Source organism: Lissotriton vulgaris, chromosome 7 (genome assembly GCF_964263255.1).
Source record: "Lissotriton vulgaris chromosome 7, aLisVul1.2, whole genome shotgun sequence".
NCBI lineage: Eukaryota > Metazoa > Chordata > Amphibia > Caudata > Salamandridae > Lissotriton > Lissotriton vulgaris.
Window position 1 is genome coordinate 1,381,157,767 of NC_141695.1, and position 16,258 is coordinate 1,381,174,024.

At 44.7% G+C, this 16,258-nt stretch overlaps 1 protein-coding gene across 1 annotated transcript in view; it reads right to left on the minus strand.

The window, feature by feature from the left end:
• Positions 1 to 16,258, minus strand: part of SEZ6L2 (seizure related 6 homolog like 2) — a 201,945-nt gene that overhangs the window by 14,706 nt on the left and 170,981 nt on the right. The window contains exons 11-14 of the mRNA XM_086928968.1: positions 7,471 to 7,667; positions 5,994 to 6,188; positions 3,751 to 3,942; positions 3,417 to 3,608 (exon numbers count right to left, since the gene is read on the minus strand). Of these exons, the coding sequence (XP_086785094.1) occupies positions 3,417 to 3,608; positions 3,751 to 3,942; positions 5,994 to 6,188; positions 7,471 to 7,667 (776 nt within the window). The remainder of the gene's footprint in view (positions 1 to 3,416; positions 3,609 to 3,750; positions 3,943 to 5,993; positions 6,189 to 7,470; positions 7,668 to 16,258) is intronic.

Genomic DNA, 16,258 nt, shown 5'->3' on the forward strand with positions numbered 1-16,258 from the left:
GTTAAGAATGCTATACTACTGTTAAGATGTACCGACAGAGAAGAGGTTGAGATACAGAAGGTCAGCGTTAGGAAACACCTATTATTAAAAACATGCTTGCAAATGGAACCTTACCTGACATGGCCTATGTCTAGCTATGAACGGTTTCTGTTAACAAGGTTCCGCTTTGACCTCTATCATCTTCTACTGGCAGTCCCAAGTGGGGCTCAACGGGGCGAAGTGTTGCCAGCTTGTGGCTGCGACGGAAAGTCTCCTCAAGATCTGGCACACTTCCTTTTTATCTGCCCCTATTACTCCACCCCACGGAAATTATACCTTAAACCGTGCCTTAAAAAATTGAGTTTCACACAAATTAAACCTGCACTTTATTACTTACAACTACTGAATAGCGATTGCACTTTATTTGTATGTAACTTTTTTAAAAAAGCCATTTGCTTTAGGAAAAGCATGGAGGGCTAACCACGCTGCAAAAATTTTAGGTGCTTTTTAAGATTACAGTTATTTATATTTTTAACCATATATTGCCCATGCTCATACTGTCTGATATATTGTACTGTACACTGTGTCATTATTTGTCATCTGAAATGAATTGTTTGTAATGTTTTTAAATGTGTGCTTATAAATTGTACTTTTATGATTGTAAAACCTACAATCGAATAAAGATTTTGAATCTGAATCTATTTATTTGCTTCAGGAGGTTGGTAGAGCACCAGGAATGTCTCCCTCTTGCTACAGCTAGGAACATACACATACAAGTATATTCACTTAAAAATCAGACACTCGAGAGTAGAGAACAGTGTGTGTCAGGCAGTGAATGGGAACCAAGATGGAAAGCGTAAGATTAGTGTCTTTGCCATATCAAATCACAGTAGAATATAGGGTTGGCATAGTTCGATTCAGAAAGTGTATTAGGAAACCAAGCACTGGGAAGAGGTGAGCTGGTCAAGTGGGTAACAGATACTTTTCAAAGTTTAAGTCAGGGTGCATAGATTGTACTTGAACACCAGTTTTCTCAAATACATCCACTAGATTTCAGGTTTGCATGTTTCAGAAGGTACACTATTTTGGCTCAGCTGAGAGTTTCCATTACTTTGGACTCTGCACACCCCTGTGTTTGCTTCCTTGTTTTAGTGGTCTACGCTTTCATTGGTGAATTCTGTGTGACCTGTCCAACAGAGGGACTTGGCCCAAGTGTAGTGTTAGGCTAACTTTGAAGGTAGTGTGGCCTGTGTTCTGAAAGGGCTTTTGCATGAGGCACTGTGCTCTAAACTTGATCCTGCATACCACAGGGAGTCACTGCATAGATTTCAAGGCAAGTATGATCACAAGTTTTTAAGTTGAGGCGTGATCAGCCCTTTGCATCCTGTCAGTCATCGTAAACTGTGTTCAACCATGTTAGGGTAACCCAGCCTACCTAGTACTAAGTATCTGGTTAACTTTACCTAGCGGTGGGTTTTCAAGAGTGAGAGACAAAGGATCACAGACGATTGATCCATTAGAGAACTTAATTGACCTTGACAGAGAAGGTAAGTTCGTAGTAGGAAATGCTGAACATATTTCAGGCTTTATTTGTAAAAGCTGTGCAAGTTCCAAACCACATCAACATTAATTTGTTGTCTTGTCGTATGCACCACTGAGCACAATTGTCACAGTTTTGTTATTGTAGCAGATGCGAGTCGGGCACATGGTGTTGTTGGCCTACTTGCCCTCTGTTACCATGTGATTTTGGTACCGCCTCAAGGTCCTGCGAGAAATATATACTGCGCATGGCTCTGAAGTAATCTAATGGTTTTAGAACTCTTTTGCTCTGGTGTTAGTAGCTTGTAGGCTAGGATCCTGGCATTGGCCCTGGCTTCATTAAGGAGCAGGGTAATTACTGCTGGTTTCATACACACTGGAGCTGCGTCGCTGGTGAGCAAAAGTTGAGAATGGTCCTATTTTAATACCAATGTTCGTTTAGTATCCTTGTGTGATGCAACGTTGGACAAGAATCCATCAACTGATTTGAGTCTTTAATTACTGGTTTGCAAATCTTTCCCATTGTCTTCGATTCAAAGCTTGAAAGGGGTGAAACTATGGGATTATGACAAATCTGAGGGATAATTGGTTAACACAGCCTGGATTTACCTTATTTTTGTTTACAAAATAGAGAGATTGAATGTCGCTAAAACTAGGTTGACACTTCCAACTTATAATCATATTGTATGTACTACATTGCCAGGTAGGTATATATTTACTATTCTTACCTGCACATCTACTTACTTTGTCTTACCATGCAATGTTGTGGTTGAGTTGATTTAGAGGATGTGATATTTTTGTCATGTTATATATGGCATGCAATATAGTGCCCCTGCGCCATAAAGAAGGTCCTCATGATGATCTTGAATTTGAGATATTTTTAAGAAGTCATGGGTGGATGACCCTTCAATCCTATGCCTTGCTAATTCCACAGCCGTACCTTACTATATCGTTTAGTGCTCGGATGAAACTAAGTTTTTTAAAACTGAGACTGGGAGTTATTAACCTGTTGACTCATTGGCTAAAATGGAAAAGAGAACATGGAAAAGTTCAATGCCGACTTTGTGGGACCCACAAAGAAGATATCATACACATCATATGCCTGTGCCCTCTACTATTGACAGAGAGACGGGCCCTACTCAAGCATCATTGGAATAGAAACATGATTAGAAGCTGTAGAGCAGCAGTTTTGGCCTGTTTCGACCCTAGGAACACTAAATTAAATTGTGCCCAGTAAGATTCATGGAGCGCGCTGCAAAAATACTTACTGGGCTGCCCAGAGTTTGAGACCCCCCATTGGAATAATGCTGCCAAATTTTACTTGTTGTTGCTGGCTTTTTATGAATATGACTTTTTAAATGGAAGTTTCATTTATTATCATCTATACATACTGACTTTTAATGAATTCTAAATGCAATCTTGAACCTTTTAAATGTTTTGTACTTGCAATGGTTTATTTTTAAATCACGCAATAAAGATTATTATTATTATTGGATATTTTTAAGGTCTCAGAGTTCCCTTGAAGATGGTATTATTACCCTCGAATTTTTTTTTTATCTTTGGTGTGACATTCATAGTATACCCTCTTAGCCCTTTATCTTATAAATTTGCCAGATTAGTGCAGTAAGATACAGGGGCCTGATATGCTCAGGATTACACATCTCAGTTGAACTGAGAAACTAGGATAGTACATTTAAGAGCTGTCAGAAAACCCTTTACCAGGCCACTAACGTTCTGGTCATTTTGCAAGCAGCAATCTGCCACTTTCACAAGAGGAGAAGGTCGACGTTCATAAAGAGAGACACAGAGAGGATAAAGGAAGAAGAGAGAGTGCAGAGATAAAGCTCATAGAGGCAGAAAGCTTGACAAGTGTTAGTGGCACAGTGACCACGCCTTACCTTTGCACAGTGGTGGCTGACTGGTCCACTGGGACGGGTGCCCGGGTACGCAAGTGATGGTGACTTCTCCAATTAGCTCAAAGCCCTCATAGCAGAAGAAGCGCAGGTTCTCACCGGCCTGGTAGTGGTGCTTGTAGAGGGTCTGGTAGCCGTTCTCCGGAACCCCGGGATTCAGACAGGGTTCATACTTTACTATAGAGAGAAACCAAAGCACATGGAGAATCCTCAGACTATGGAAAGCACCAGCAACCAATAGCAAGAGCCCTCACAAGTGGGAGGTGCAGTGACTGACCCCGCTCACTTTCTCAGTCCTAGTCCACCATAAGGTACTTACACACACACTTGGGGACTCTGTCACTCCACTTCGGGGTGCCCGTGTCCCGGTTGTAGCAGGTCAGGCTGCTGCTGCCCTCGATAGTGTAACCCTCATTGCATGAATACTGCACGTGGGAGCCAATGGGAAAGTGGTGGTCGGAGGCGCGGCGCAGGCCATTGCCAATCTCACCTGGATCAGCACAGTTCAGGACTGGAGGATGGAAGAAAAAGAGAAAGGCAACAAATTGACATTAAGTGTGTCATAACAGCATCTTTGTTTAGTTAGTATAGCACACAATAGAACACACTTACATTGTCAGCAAAGATATCTATTAAGATAGATATACAGTAAAGTTCCAGCTTGAATAGATACCAAGTTGCTGCTGTTAATTAGCATTTTTGATTCATGTCACTTTGAAAGGTTTTGGTGGTCGGGTTTCAATAATGAAGTCAGAGAGTGGGTTGAGAATCGCAGTTTGTGTTTTTTTAAAAGGGAAAGAAGGTTGAAGTGGGGTGGTCAAGGAGTTGGCCGTTAGGATTTTGGGAGGAAGCCTGGTAGAAGGTTTGCGTAGATTTCATAGGACCAATGGATCATCTGAACCAATTAGAGAAGTATGTGGTTGTACGAGTACATGTGTTTTCAAGGTGGACGGAGGTGGAATTTGTGAAGAGTATGAGGATTGCGATAGAAGTAACGGTATTTCCTTGAGTTTTTAGAAGGGAAGGATGACCAGCATTCCTGGTCGTGGATAATGGCATGCAGCCCACTTCACTCGTCCTGCAAGAATTCGTGTGAACTCTTGGAGTGAAGCATGTAAAGAAGCCCTCTCTATACAATCCAAAAGGAAGTGGCTTAGTAAAGTCGGCAAATAAAATGGTGAAGGGACAATTCAGATTGCAATGAATGGAAGGGAAACCGTGTAGCAAATCCTTTCAGGGAATCATACTACATCAAGTAGAATGACAGGCAGAACACCTTTTCTGGTGATGAGGGGAGGAAGCCAAGAACCAAGTTAGTTCGCTTTTGGTTGGAGGTGGTGATAGGCACAGGAATAAAGGGGAGATTTGAGACAATTTGCACACTGTAATTGTAAAAAGAGTGCAGCCTGGTGATTAGGTCAAGGTCTAGTTAGGGAGGAGCGGGACCTGACAAATTTTCAGATCCTTTGGAGGAAGTTAGGGTGCACACGCTGTATACTGAATAACGAACAAAGATAGAACAAGAGGAGAGTGGCTTTATATTGTATGACACGAGGCAAAAGGTGTGAGAGTTGCCTGAGAGTGGGCATGAAGAGGATTGAGGTACAGGGCAGTATGTAGGATGAAGACCTTCTGGGGGTTGGTCATTATGTAATGAGTGAAAGAGAAGAGGAGGTAGGGAACGTGTTGAGCCTGTGAAAGAAGTTGCAGGTGTGATATAAAGAGACAGAATGAGTTGGGTGGAGGAAGACAGAGGTATAAGGTGGAAATAACTGGGTAGCCTTGGTATTCGATAGCCCCTATATATTCGACATGCCACCAGCGTTTCTCCAGTGTAAAACCTTGGGCTCCTGTACTTATTTTCTTTTACAAATGAATTACTGGTGTTCACCAACATTCGGAATATGTGTCAGACATTAACTGCACTTATGAATTTACACCTAAAAATGTAAGTGTAAGTGGTGCTGTTAATTTGAGAAAATGAGTGCTCAACACCTTTTTGTGTTGGTGTACAATAAATATTTCCAATTGGAAATGTGTTCCATGTACCAAAAGAAGAGGAACAAGAAATTATCAAATGTACATATGTGCTAAATTACAACTGCTGCTTGGCCGCTCTGTGGACAAGAGCCAATTATACAATTAGGGGTGAGAGGGTCACAGCGCAGGGTTCTCAAACAACGAGTAGATCCATGCTGGCTGAGGGGAGAACCTGTACCGACAATTTTCATAGATTTGATCATTTTATAAACAATTCACAGAAATGATGTCTTTTATTGTGTTCCTTGCATGCATCTATAGCCTATGAGTGCAAAATAAATATTAGCAGTCATAACATTTTTAAATGCAAGCTATTATTTATTTATTTTTGTTCATCTTTTTTTCCCCACAAGGAAAGCGTGTATCACTTGGAAAAACTATTCCTGTTCGAGGATTTTGGGAACTGATAAATAGCCTGCATCTTTAGGCATGTTCCGTACATCATGCCTACAAGGCGCAGAAGTAGGGGTAGCGGTGCCATGCATTGAGAACCTATAAGGTAACGCCCTCCTGCATACATACTTTTGTCACACGTGGGTGGGGTGTTACTCCAGGAGAGGTCCCACTGACAGGTGAGGATGTCAGAGCCCATGATGTCGTAGCCTGGCTCACACTGATATGTCACAACTGTGCCCCGAATCAGATCAGGGTGCGAAGATGTCTTCCAGCCGAATTCCACATCAGGCAAGTCAGGGCAGGTGTCGTTTCGGGCGACTTCTAAATTGTGGGAGTGGAGAAGGAAGACAGTGAATAGCAGTGAGAAAGGCTATATCAAAGAAACAACAGCTATCATGATGTAATATAACATCACATATCATAAGGTAAGAAAAGGCACACTAGTTGTACGGCTACATGGCATAATATAAAACATAACATTAGATAAATTATCACAATCAAACATAATTTTAATATACTGTCTATAATACAAAATAATATGGGATAACATAAGAAAATATAGCAAGATATAATACAGTAAGATGGAAAAAGCATGGCTCTAGATAACAAGACCATAGATAAAAATGTAGCAGAAACATAAAATAGCACAATAGAAAATGCAGTAACTTGCTATATCAGAATTAATAATATGAGATAACATATGAAAACATATTACAAGATAAAATAATATATCAAATATATATTAATATGCAGATGGTAAGAAATAGAGACGAGAGAGTGAAACAGAGAGAACTAGTTAGAGGTGAAAAAAAGATAATGAGAAACAGATAGGGAAGGAATAAATTATAATTCTAGAACAATATGAAAGCAAAATGTGTGTAAAAAGAGAAATTAAAAGGAAACATTTCAAATAAGATAATATGGGATTGAGCATAAATATTGAGATAGAATGATAGTGAGAGAAATTAATGCGTAAAGGAAGGTGAATGGTGAAGCGAGAGTAGTTACAACAGATAAAAAAAGTGTGCAAGATAGAGATAAGTAAATAGGAATACATAATGAGAGAAAAAATAAACATCTAGAGAGAGAAAGTGATGTATCTATAAATTCAGTACTCAAGATAAATAGAGAATATTATTCTGCATAAGTAGAAGAGAAATATTATATCTGAAGTGAAAGATTAAAAACAGATGAAGTTGTATACACACAGAAAGACTTTGTGAGAATGTCTCAAAATAGGGACAGAAACAGAGAGATGGAAAGGTTGAAAACTATAACAAATGTAAAAAGATAAAAACAATCTTAAAGAGATTGTTAGATGGAACAATAGACATAAAGGTAGGTGGAACAAAGAGAAGAATTAAAGAGATTCACCCATGATGTCCTATTCCCGAATGGCTATATGTCAGATTGTCTAACAGAAATATTGTGTCCTATGTTTGTTTACAATATTATCATTCCAATATGTGACCTTTTTCTATTATTAACATCAATAGAACAATATATGTATGAACATTATTTAAGACACAATATTTCTGTGAAACATTTTTTTTCGTTACTGTATTCTTGTACCATACCCCCTAAAGTCCATCCTACCTCTTACCTTTAAAGTGTATGATGAAACCCTGGCTTAGCCCAAATAGGGGGTCGTTGGTGTCAGATTGGAACTGTATGGTGACGTCATTGTCTGAGGAGAAGATCATGAAGCGCTGGTGCACCCCCATGTACTGGCCCAGGATGCGTGCTGTCAGGTCCTCACCATCAAAGACTGTCAGAATGTCACTCTTTCGGATATTCAGGCTACAGAGAAGGAGGGTAGTAATAAAGAAATAGAAGTAAATGCTTTAAAGAGAACAACCAGGTGTAACCCTTAACCATAGCTATGTAGCCTGAGATGTGCATTTAAATGTACTTAAGGCTTAGGAAAATAACTTGCAATTTCAAACATTTGTTTTTCAGATGGTGTTCTGTAGCAAAACCTTAAAAACATATTTTTACCTATAGATATGGATATATCCTTAATATTGTAATGTTTAGTTATAAATAAGAACCAGCCTAATACCAGAAAACTGTCCAATGAAAATAATCTGGTAATATTGATGATGTGGGAGATGAGGAGAATATACAGTAACACAGGAAAAGGGTGTTCTCCAGCCTGGGCACAAGATTTCAGAGAATAGGCAACGAAGAATAGAAACAAGGTGAAAAAGCAAAAAAAGCTGGAAGTAACAGTGGCTAGCAGATAAATGAATTATGGTAGTCAGTGGAAAAATTAAGTTGAGAGAAAGGAGTACTATTACACAGACTCACCTGAAATTTGTGTTTTTCTCAACTAAAAATGTATTTAGAGCATGCCCATGATACACAACATGCTCTCTACCACTTAATGTAGTTATTTTTGTATTAAAATACCAGAAATATCGACATCTCACCCATAGCATATATCTTCTCTCTCAAATAAGAATAAGTATATAGAACAGGGTATTAGCAGTGTGATTAAACATTTGGATTATTTTTGTTTTCATATTCAAAATAGAAAAGACACACTTTTCATCACACTACCAGGCACACTGAACTACTATGGTGGACAAAAGCACCTGTGATAGTAGATAATGCCACAAAAGGAGCCCATTGAAAATACCACATGGTAAAAATGCTGCTTAACCCCTTAGCTGCGGCGGATTCCGCCGCAGTGCTAAGGGGGAGGGGGGGGCCACGCGGCGCTCCCGTGCTCGTGACGGAACCGCTCCGTCACGAGCCTCGGGTGGGCTGCGCTTGTGACGGAACGGTTCCGTCACGGCCCTGCCCGCCTAATAGAACGCTCAGCGCAGGCACGGGATTCACGCCATGCAGGCGCGGCGAGCGGGCCGTGACGGAACCGTTCCGTCACCAGCACAGCCCACCCGAGGCTCGTGACGGAACGGTTCCGTCACGAGCACGCAAGGGGCTAAAGGTGATTAGAATGGTATCATTTCCTAAATAATAAGGGTGATTTAGAGCTCAATTTCTGGTTGAGTTATAGAAACATCTGTATTGGATCCAAACAGTATTTAAATCCTCATGGTCACGGTATGACACCATTTTAGTTTTCCATTGACTAAGTGCTGCTTTTTCAATTCTTTTGTTTGCTGGTAATAACACATGCCATTAGTAATCTTACCGATGAGATTAAATACCTCACTTCCCTTAACCCTTTGAAAGAGACAATGAATTTAGAATTATTAATTGGTTTGAATATGTGTTGCTACTTCATTACATTGTGCTTTTATGTTTTATTGATTGGCATAAAGCTTTGCTTTTCGAAAACAAGTTGCTATGGGCTGCTTGGCTGTTGTGTTATGTATGATTTTCGGCTTTAATTTGACTGTAACTCTGTCTTTGAGGTGAATTTCTGAGATTCATTTAATCATATGTTTGGGTGTTATAACAATGCCAGTTGTAACATCACTTTAAACTTTGGTAAGTGTATGCCAAGAGTTGTGCATATCTGTAAAACGACAGTAAAGTTATTAGCCAATCCATGATCTTGGACCTACCCTTAATTAACTCTGTTCCCTCTTCAGATCTGCATGAAACCTGGGCTTACCATCCAAATTTTATGCAGGCTTATTATAGAGCACCAAAGTTAATTGATATGTTATGTTATCTTATAATTTGGATAGCACTTTAATACCCTGAGAACCCCTTGTTGTCCTCCACTTTCATATGTGCCACCCCCTTGATGGATTTGGATACATTTGTCATACCCACAGAAGATGAAACATACTAAATATCTGCCAAATGTCATTTGGATTTGTCAATTAATGCCATAGTTATTAGCAAATGGGCACAGTTTTGGTCCCACCCTCTGAAAAGATCCCCATTGATGAATCTACACAATTAAAAAAATTCAAAGAGCACCGCAGGCACTAGTGGTGGAAATGGGCTGCATCAGTGAGGGCGTTCAACAAGCAAGTGTGGTCCTGGCACTTATTTGTTTTAAAAATTAGGCACTGGCCTTGGAAAACTGGCCACTTGCAGCAGGTTTGGCATAGAACCTGCCCTCTGGTCAACCTCTGCTGCGCACGGCTTTCACAATGTACAGCAGGTTATGGTATACTTTCTTAGAAGTTAGAGGTGGCAGATTATTTTTTTTTAAAGACATTTGTTGAAAAAGCTAAGGTTAATTTGAAGTTATGGTTATGATCGGTTATAATACCATAATGTATGTTTAAAAATCCAGAACCTCACTTTATAAACAACAGGTAAAGTATAGTTATGGTGGCACATTAAAACTGAAAAACACTGGTATACTCAATTTATGGTTATCTCTAAAATCAATAACTCACACAACACCCATTAAATCCGTAACTTGCACATTTGCGAGCGTTTTCCCAATTTAAAACCCCCTTCCCCTAAACCTGTTTGAGGGCTGTTACCTTCCCTCTCCACCCTGAAAAGGGATTTTCTCCTGCCCTTGACAGGGGTAAAGCTCCAACCATTTCCAGGATGGGAAGGGATTGAAAATTGGGTTGGTAATACTGACACACTAGTAAGTGTTTGCAAATTTCCAGGGCAGTAACACAGTAGATAGTGATGTTTACAACTGGTGCCCCTGCCTATAAGATACTATTTTGCATACTAGACTGTCCAGGGTATTGATAACAAGCAATAACAAACAGTGTTGCTTACTTTTACTGACTCATTGTCAGTGAAATTTTCAGTGACATTGCTCCCCCACCCTCGCAGCTCCACCATTAAGTGAGGCCTGCCCCTGCCCTTGCACTCTTGAGTGTTGGTGATCGAGGCCCTCCTCCACCCGCAGGTTTCCCTGCACCTCATTCCAGTGCAGCTCTGTCTCCTTCCTCTCGGTCCACTCTTTCAGTCATTTTCACTAGTTTTTCTACCATCTTTTATTTTTCACCTTTCTGCACTTTTCTCCATCTCCGCTCTTTTCTGCTATATTTCTGCTAATTGACTCTTTTCCGTTACTACTCCTTTCCTCCCTTTACCTTTCACCACCGCTGCAGCCCTCGTGGCCCTCCCCCCCAGTGCAACCGGCCCAATCCAGCTCCCACCCCGCTCTCGCCTCCCAGCTGTCCAGCCCTCCCCGACCCCTACTTAGTGACGGCCGCTGCGGAGACAGGAGCTGACTCATTTTCAGTGAAATTGCTCCCCCACCCTCGCAGCTCCACCATTAAGTGAGGCCTGCCCCTGCCCCTGCACTCTCGAGTGTTGGTGATCGAGGCCCTCCTCCACCCACAGGTTTCCTTGCGCCTCATCTCTGGTGGTCCAGTGGACTTCTGTCTCCTTCCTATTGCTCCACTCTTTCACTAGTTTTCACTCGTTTTTCTACCCTCTTTTATTTGTCACCTTTCTGCACTTTTCGGCATCTCCGCTCTTTTCTGCTATATTTCTGCTTATTCCCCATTTTCTTTTACTCCTTATTTCTTCCCTTTACCTTTCCCCGCCGCTGCTGCCCCCGTGGCCCCTTCCCCCCGCGAGACCAGCCCAATCGAGCTCCCTTCCCTGTTCCCGCCTCCCAGCTGTCCAGCCCTCCCTGACCCCTACCTAATGGTGGCCGCTGTGCAGCCGAAGGCGCGCCAAAGGCAAGCCCGTCTGCGCCCGCCCACGACCCAACCGCGACCAGCACCAGGAACCCTGGACTGCCCCACAGCCAATGCTACGACCCAGGAGCACTACACGCTCTCAACCCAGGCCGCAACAACAACTGCAAAGTAACATCACCAGCCGACACCCACATACCCTTCTGCGGCCACAGCTGCCGGCACACCTGCAGCACCACCAAGGCCACGGACCCAGTGCAAACCGCACACAAGAACACAACCGAACCGAATACCCTGCAATGCATCCACCTCAACGTCCGATCCCTCCACAAACATGCCACTGAAATCTGGGAACTCCTCGACAGCACCACCCCACGTAGCTTTCTTCACCGAAACCTGGACCAACACCACCTCGGGACCGGACATCGCCATTGCCATTCCCAAAGGATACAAGATCTCCAGGAAGGACCACCCCACCCGCCCAGGAGGAGGAATCACCATCGTCCTCAAATCCACCCTCCGCCTGATTACACTCCCTGATGAGCCCACAGACCTGATAGAACACCTTTACTTCAGGATACTGGCCAGCCCTACCGCCAACCTCCGAGGAACCCTCATCTACCAACCCCCTGGACCCTGTGGACTTTTGGCCAATTCCATCATGGACATCATCTCCCCGCATGCTATCGTGTCCACCAACTACACCCTACTAGGAGACCTGAAGTTCCACCTCGAGAGCCAACTGGACCCCAGCAACACATTCCTCCTGGACAACCTCCACAACATTGGACTCTGCCAGACAGTGACAGAACCCACCCACTCAGCGAGACACACCGTTGACCCCTCTCTTCACAACAGGAAACTCCATTAACTTCAGCCACACCACCAAACTCCCATGAACTGACCATTGATGTGTTCACCTCACCTTCAGAAAAACCCCCATCCACAGACCCCAGGACCTACTCCCAAGAAGGAACTGGACCATAATAACCAACGACCAGCTAACCTCATCAATCAGCAACTCCACTCCAACCATCGCAGACAACGACAACCTCAACACCGCAACCTGAACCCTGCACAGATGGATCGACAGTGCCAACACCATAGCCTCCCTCAAGAAAAACAACAACACCCACGCCAAGAAAGCTAGATGGTTTACCACCGAGCTTTTCTCCCTCTGAGGCGGAAGCCGGAGGGATCTCTCTACTTTCCTTTATTACCCTTGAATTGTGACCTACTTTTAGATCGCCTGGCACATTTTTAGCGCGTCTTGTGTAACGCGTGCATTTTACCTGCTTCTGCTTTTTTCAAAGCGGATATTACCAGCACACTTATTCTCTCCCCCCTCCACCTCCTGGGCCGCTCTCAGCTGAGTATTGACGCTGAGAGCTGGTCCCGGGGAGGCGAGGGCTGTTTGGCGGCCATATTGAGGGTAGGCGCGACCTCGCGCTCTAGTCTCTATAAAGGGGGCTAAGATCGAGTAGTTCAAACGATCGCTTTTCTCCCTCTGAGGCGGAAGCCGGAGGGATCTCTCTACTTTCCTTTATTACCCTTGAATTGTGACCTACTTTTAGATCGCCTGGCACATTTTTAGCGCGTCTTGTGTAACGCGTGCATTTTACCTGCTTCTGCTTTTTTCAAAGCGGATATTACCAGCACACTTATTCTCTCCCCCCTCCACCTCCTGGGCCGCTCTCAGCTGAGTATTGACGCTGAGAGCTGGTCCCGGGGAGGCGAGGGCTGTTTGGCGGCCATATTGAGGGTAGGCGCGACCTCGCGCTCTAGTCTCTATAAAGGGGGCTAAGATCGAGTAGTTCAAACGATCGCTTTTCTCCCTCTGAGGCGGAAGCCGGAGGGATCTCTCTACTTTCCTTTATTACCCTTGAATTGTGACCTACTTTTAGATCGCCTGGCACATTTTTAGCGCGTCTTGTGTAACGCGTGCATTTTACCTGCTTCTGCTTTTTTCAAAGCGGATATTACCAGCACACTTATTCTCTCCCCCCTCCACCTCCTGGGCCGCTCTCAGCTGAGTATTGACGCTGAGAGCTGGTCCCGGGGAGGCGAGGGCTGTTTGGCGGCCATATTGAGGGTAGGCGCGACCTCGCGCTCTAGTCTCTATAAAAGAGTACTCAGCGGCTCCGCGCAGCGGACGCGGCAGCGGATGCGCCGGATGCCCGCCGGAGTCACGCCAGAGTCCAGCCCGTCTGCGCCCGTCCGCGCTGAGGACGGGCTGGACGGCTGGACCACTGGCCGCCATAATACAGGTGCCCCTGTCCTGAAATACTCTGTAGGTGAGATGTTGCGGCTGAAGCCCGCCCCTGCCCTGTGCTCTCATCGCTATAGACCTGAGGATTATTTGACTTGTACTAGGTGTGCATGCTTCACGATTCCGGCGGATGAGCCTTTACTCACTCCTGCCTCTGGCCCTTCAGAACCCTGCCCGCTACTTGCATCTAAAAACCCTAGCGAGGCCGGTATCCTCCTCAACGCCCGCTCGCTTATTAAAAACAACGTCGCATTTAAGGAATTGGTCTTAGATAAGACTCCTTCCTGGGTCTTTATCACCGAGACCTGGGCTAAAGACTCTTCCGGTCCTGATCTAGTTGAAGCGGTTCCTGAGGGCTACTGCCTTACTCGCTTGGACAGATCAGGCCGTGTGGGCGGTGGACTGGCCATCCTTTATCGGGACACATTTCACTGTCACACTATACCCCTTTCTAATACTAAGGACACTTTTCAGGTGCTATATTTCTCCCTCTCGGATTCTGCTAACCCAGCATTCAATGGAATCTTGATATACCGCCCCCCTGGTCCTAGAGCAGGTTTTGGGTTGAAACTAATGCAGGTTCTGGAACCCTATTTTGGTCTACAAAATCTGACCATCCTAGGTGATTTTAATTTTCACCTGGAGCTACTGGAGGCTCACGACACGATCTCCCTGGTAGAAATTATGTCAGCCTGTGGACTCACCCAGCTGGTGAACGGTCCCACCCACCGAGCGGGCCACACGCTTGATGGCATCTTTTCCAACGATCCTAGGTTGACAGTTGCCAGCCCTTTTCACCTCTCCTGGTCGGACCATCTGGCCGTTCCCTTCAACCTGCTGTTCCCCGCACAGGGATATATTAGAAGGGCCTCTAGCACCACAGAAGTGCGAAGGAACCTTAAAAAGATCAGGGATGACTCCTTCCTCCCATGGACAACCAGGCTGTCCATTCCTCGGGAAGCAGATACTTCCACTGCGGTCTCTCTATTTGAAAGTACCATTGCGGAAGCCATGGAGGAGCTTGCTCCTGCAAGGCCCTGCTACTCTGCAAGGAAAAGACCCTCCGCCCCCTGGTTCTCCGAACAACTCCGGCTGCGGAGACAGGAGGTAAGAAGACAGGAGCGCGCATGGCACTCTAGCGGGGCCTCTAAAGACAGAGAAGCCCATAGGGTCTTGCTTAAAAATTATAAATTCGAAGTCATTAAGACCAAGCAGGAATACTTCACGGCACTCACCTCCTCAGTGTCATCTCCTAGAGATCTCTTCAGGATTGTCGATTCCCTCACGACACTCCAGACACCGGATCCTGTGGTTGCCTCCCAGGACCTGTGCAACAAGATAGCGGCCTTTTTCCAGTCTAAAATAGCTGACATCTACGCTGCTCTGGAAGTCCAAAAATCTCTCACCACCGTCCCTCTGTTGCCTGCCCTCCCTGAACCCAGTGTTGCGGTACCCTCTCCGCCTCAGGAATTGAATTCCTTTCCTCCTCTTTCCAGACAGGATCTGGAAATCCTGCTTGATAAAACCAAATCTGGTTCTCCGCTGGACGCCTGCCCGTTAAAGATCCTCAAGCAGTGCAGAGAATCTCTCCTTCCTCCTCTGGTTGATATCATGAACAGAGCGATGAAGGAAGGCATTTTTCCCCAACAGTGGAAAAATGCTGTTGTAAAACCCTTGCTTAAAAAGCCTTCTCTGGACCCCGGGGTGTTAAAGAACTTTCGCCCCATCTCACTGCTCCCGGCTCCCGCAAAGATGCTTGAAGCCTATTTAAACAAACATCTGGCGGCATTTGTGGAGAGCTCGGGCTGTCTGGATCTTTCCCAGCATGGGTTCAGGAGGGAACATAGCACCGAGTCTGCCCTCACCATAGTGCTGGATACCATCCGCACCAGAGTTGATGAGGGCCAGACCTCCCTCCTGATCCTGTTAGACCTTACGGCGGCCTTCGACACCCTCTCTCCTGCGGTATTAACATCTCGCCTAAGGGAAATTGGTGTCTGCGGGTCTGCTCTGGGACTTCTTTCCTCTTTTCTCGACCACAGAGAACAAAGGATAATGCTGGGCTCATTCCTATCTCCATCCCTGTCTGTGCAATGTGGGGTCCCCCAAGGGTCAGCTCTTAGCCCTACCCTTTTTAATATCTACGTGACCCCCCTTGCCAGACTTATTAGATCTTTTGGGATGGAGGTAGTGTCCTATGCGGACGACACCCAGATCCTTGTCTCTCTCTCCCAGCCAGCCACGTCAACTGCCACCAATTTTAGATCCTGCATGGAGGCAGTTGGCCAGTGGATGATCCACAATTCACTAAAGCTGAATGGGGAGAAGACAGAGGTGATGGTTTTTGGTGGTAAGGAATCGATCTGGTCGGCGGAGTGGTGGCCGGATTCGCTGGGTGCATGTCCAGAGCCCACTCAGTCAGCTAAAAACCTGGGAGTTATGATTGACCCCAACCTCAGTATGTGCCTACAGGTCAACAGGACTGTTTCGACCTGCTGGGGGATTATCCACACACTGAGGAAAATTAGGCACTTCCTGTCACCCCAGGCAAGAAAGCAACTTGCTGTCGCTTTTCT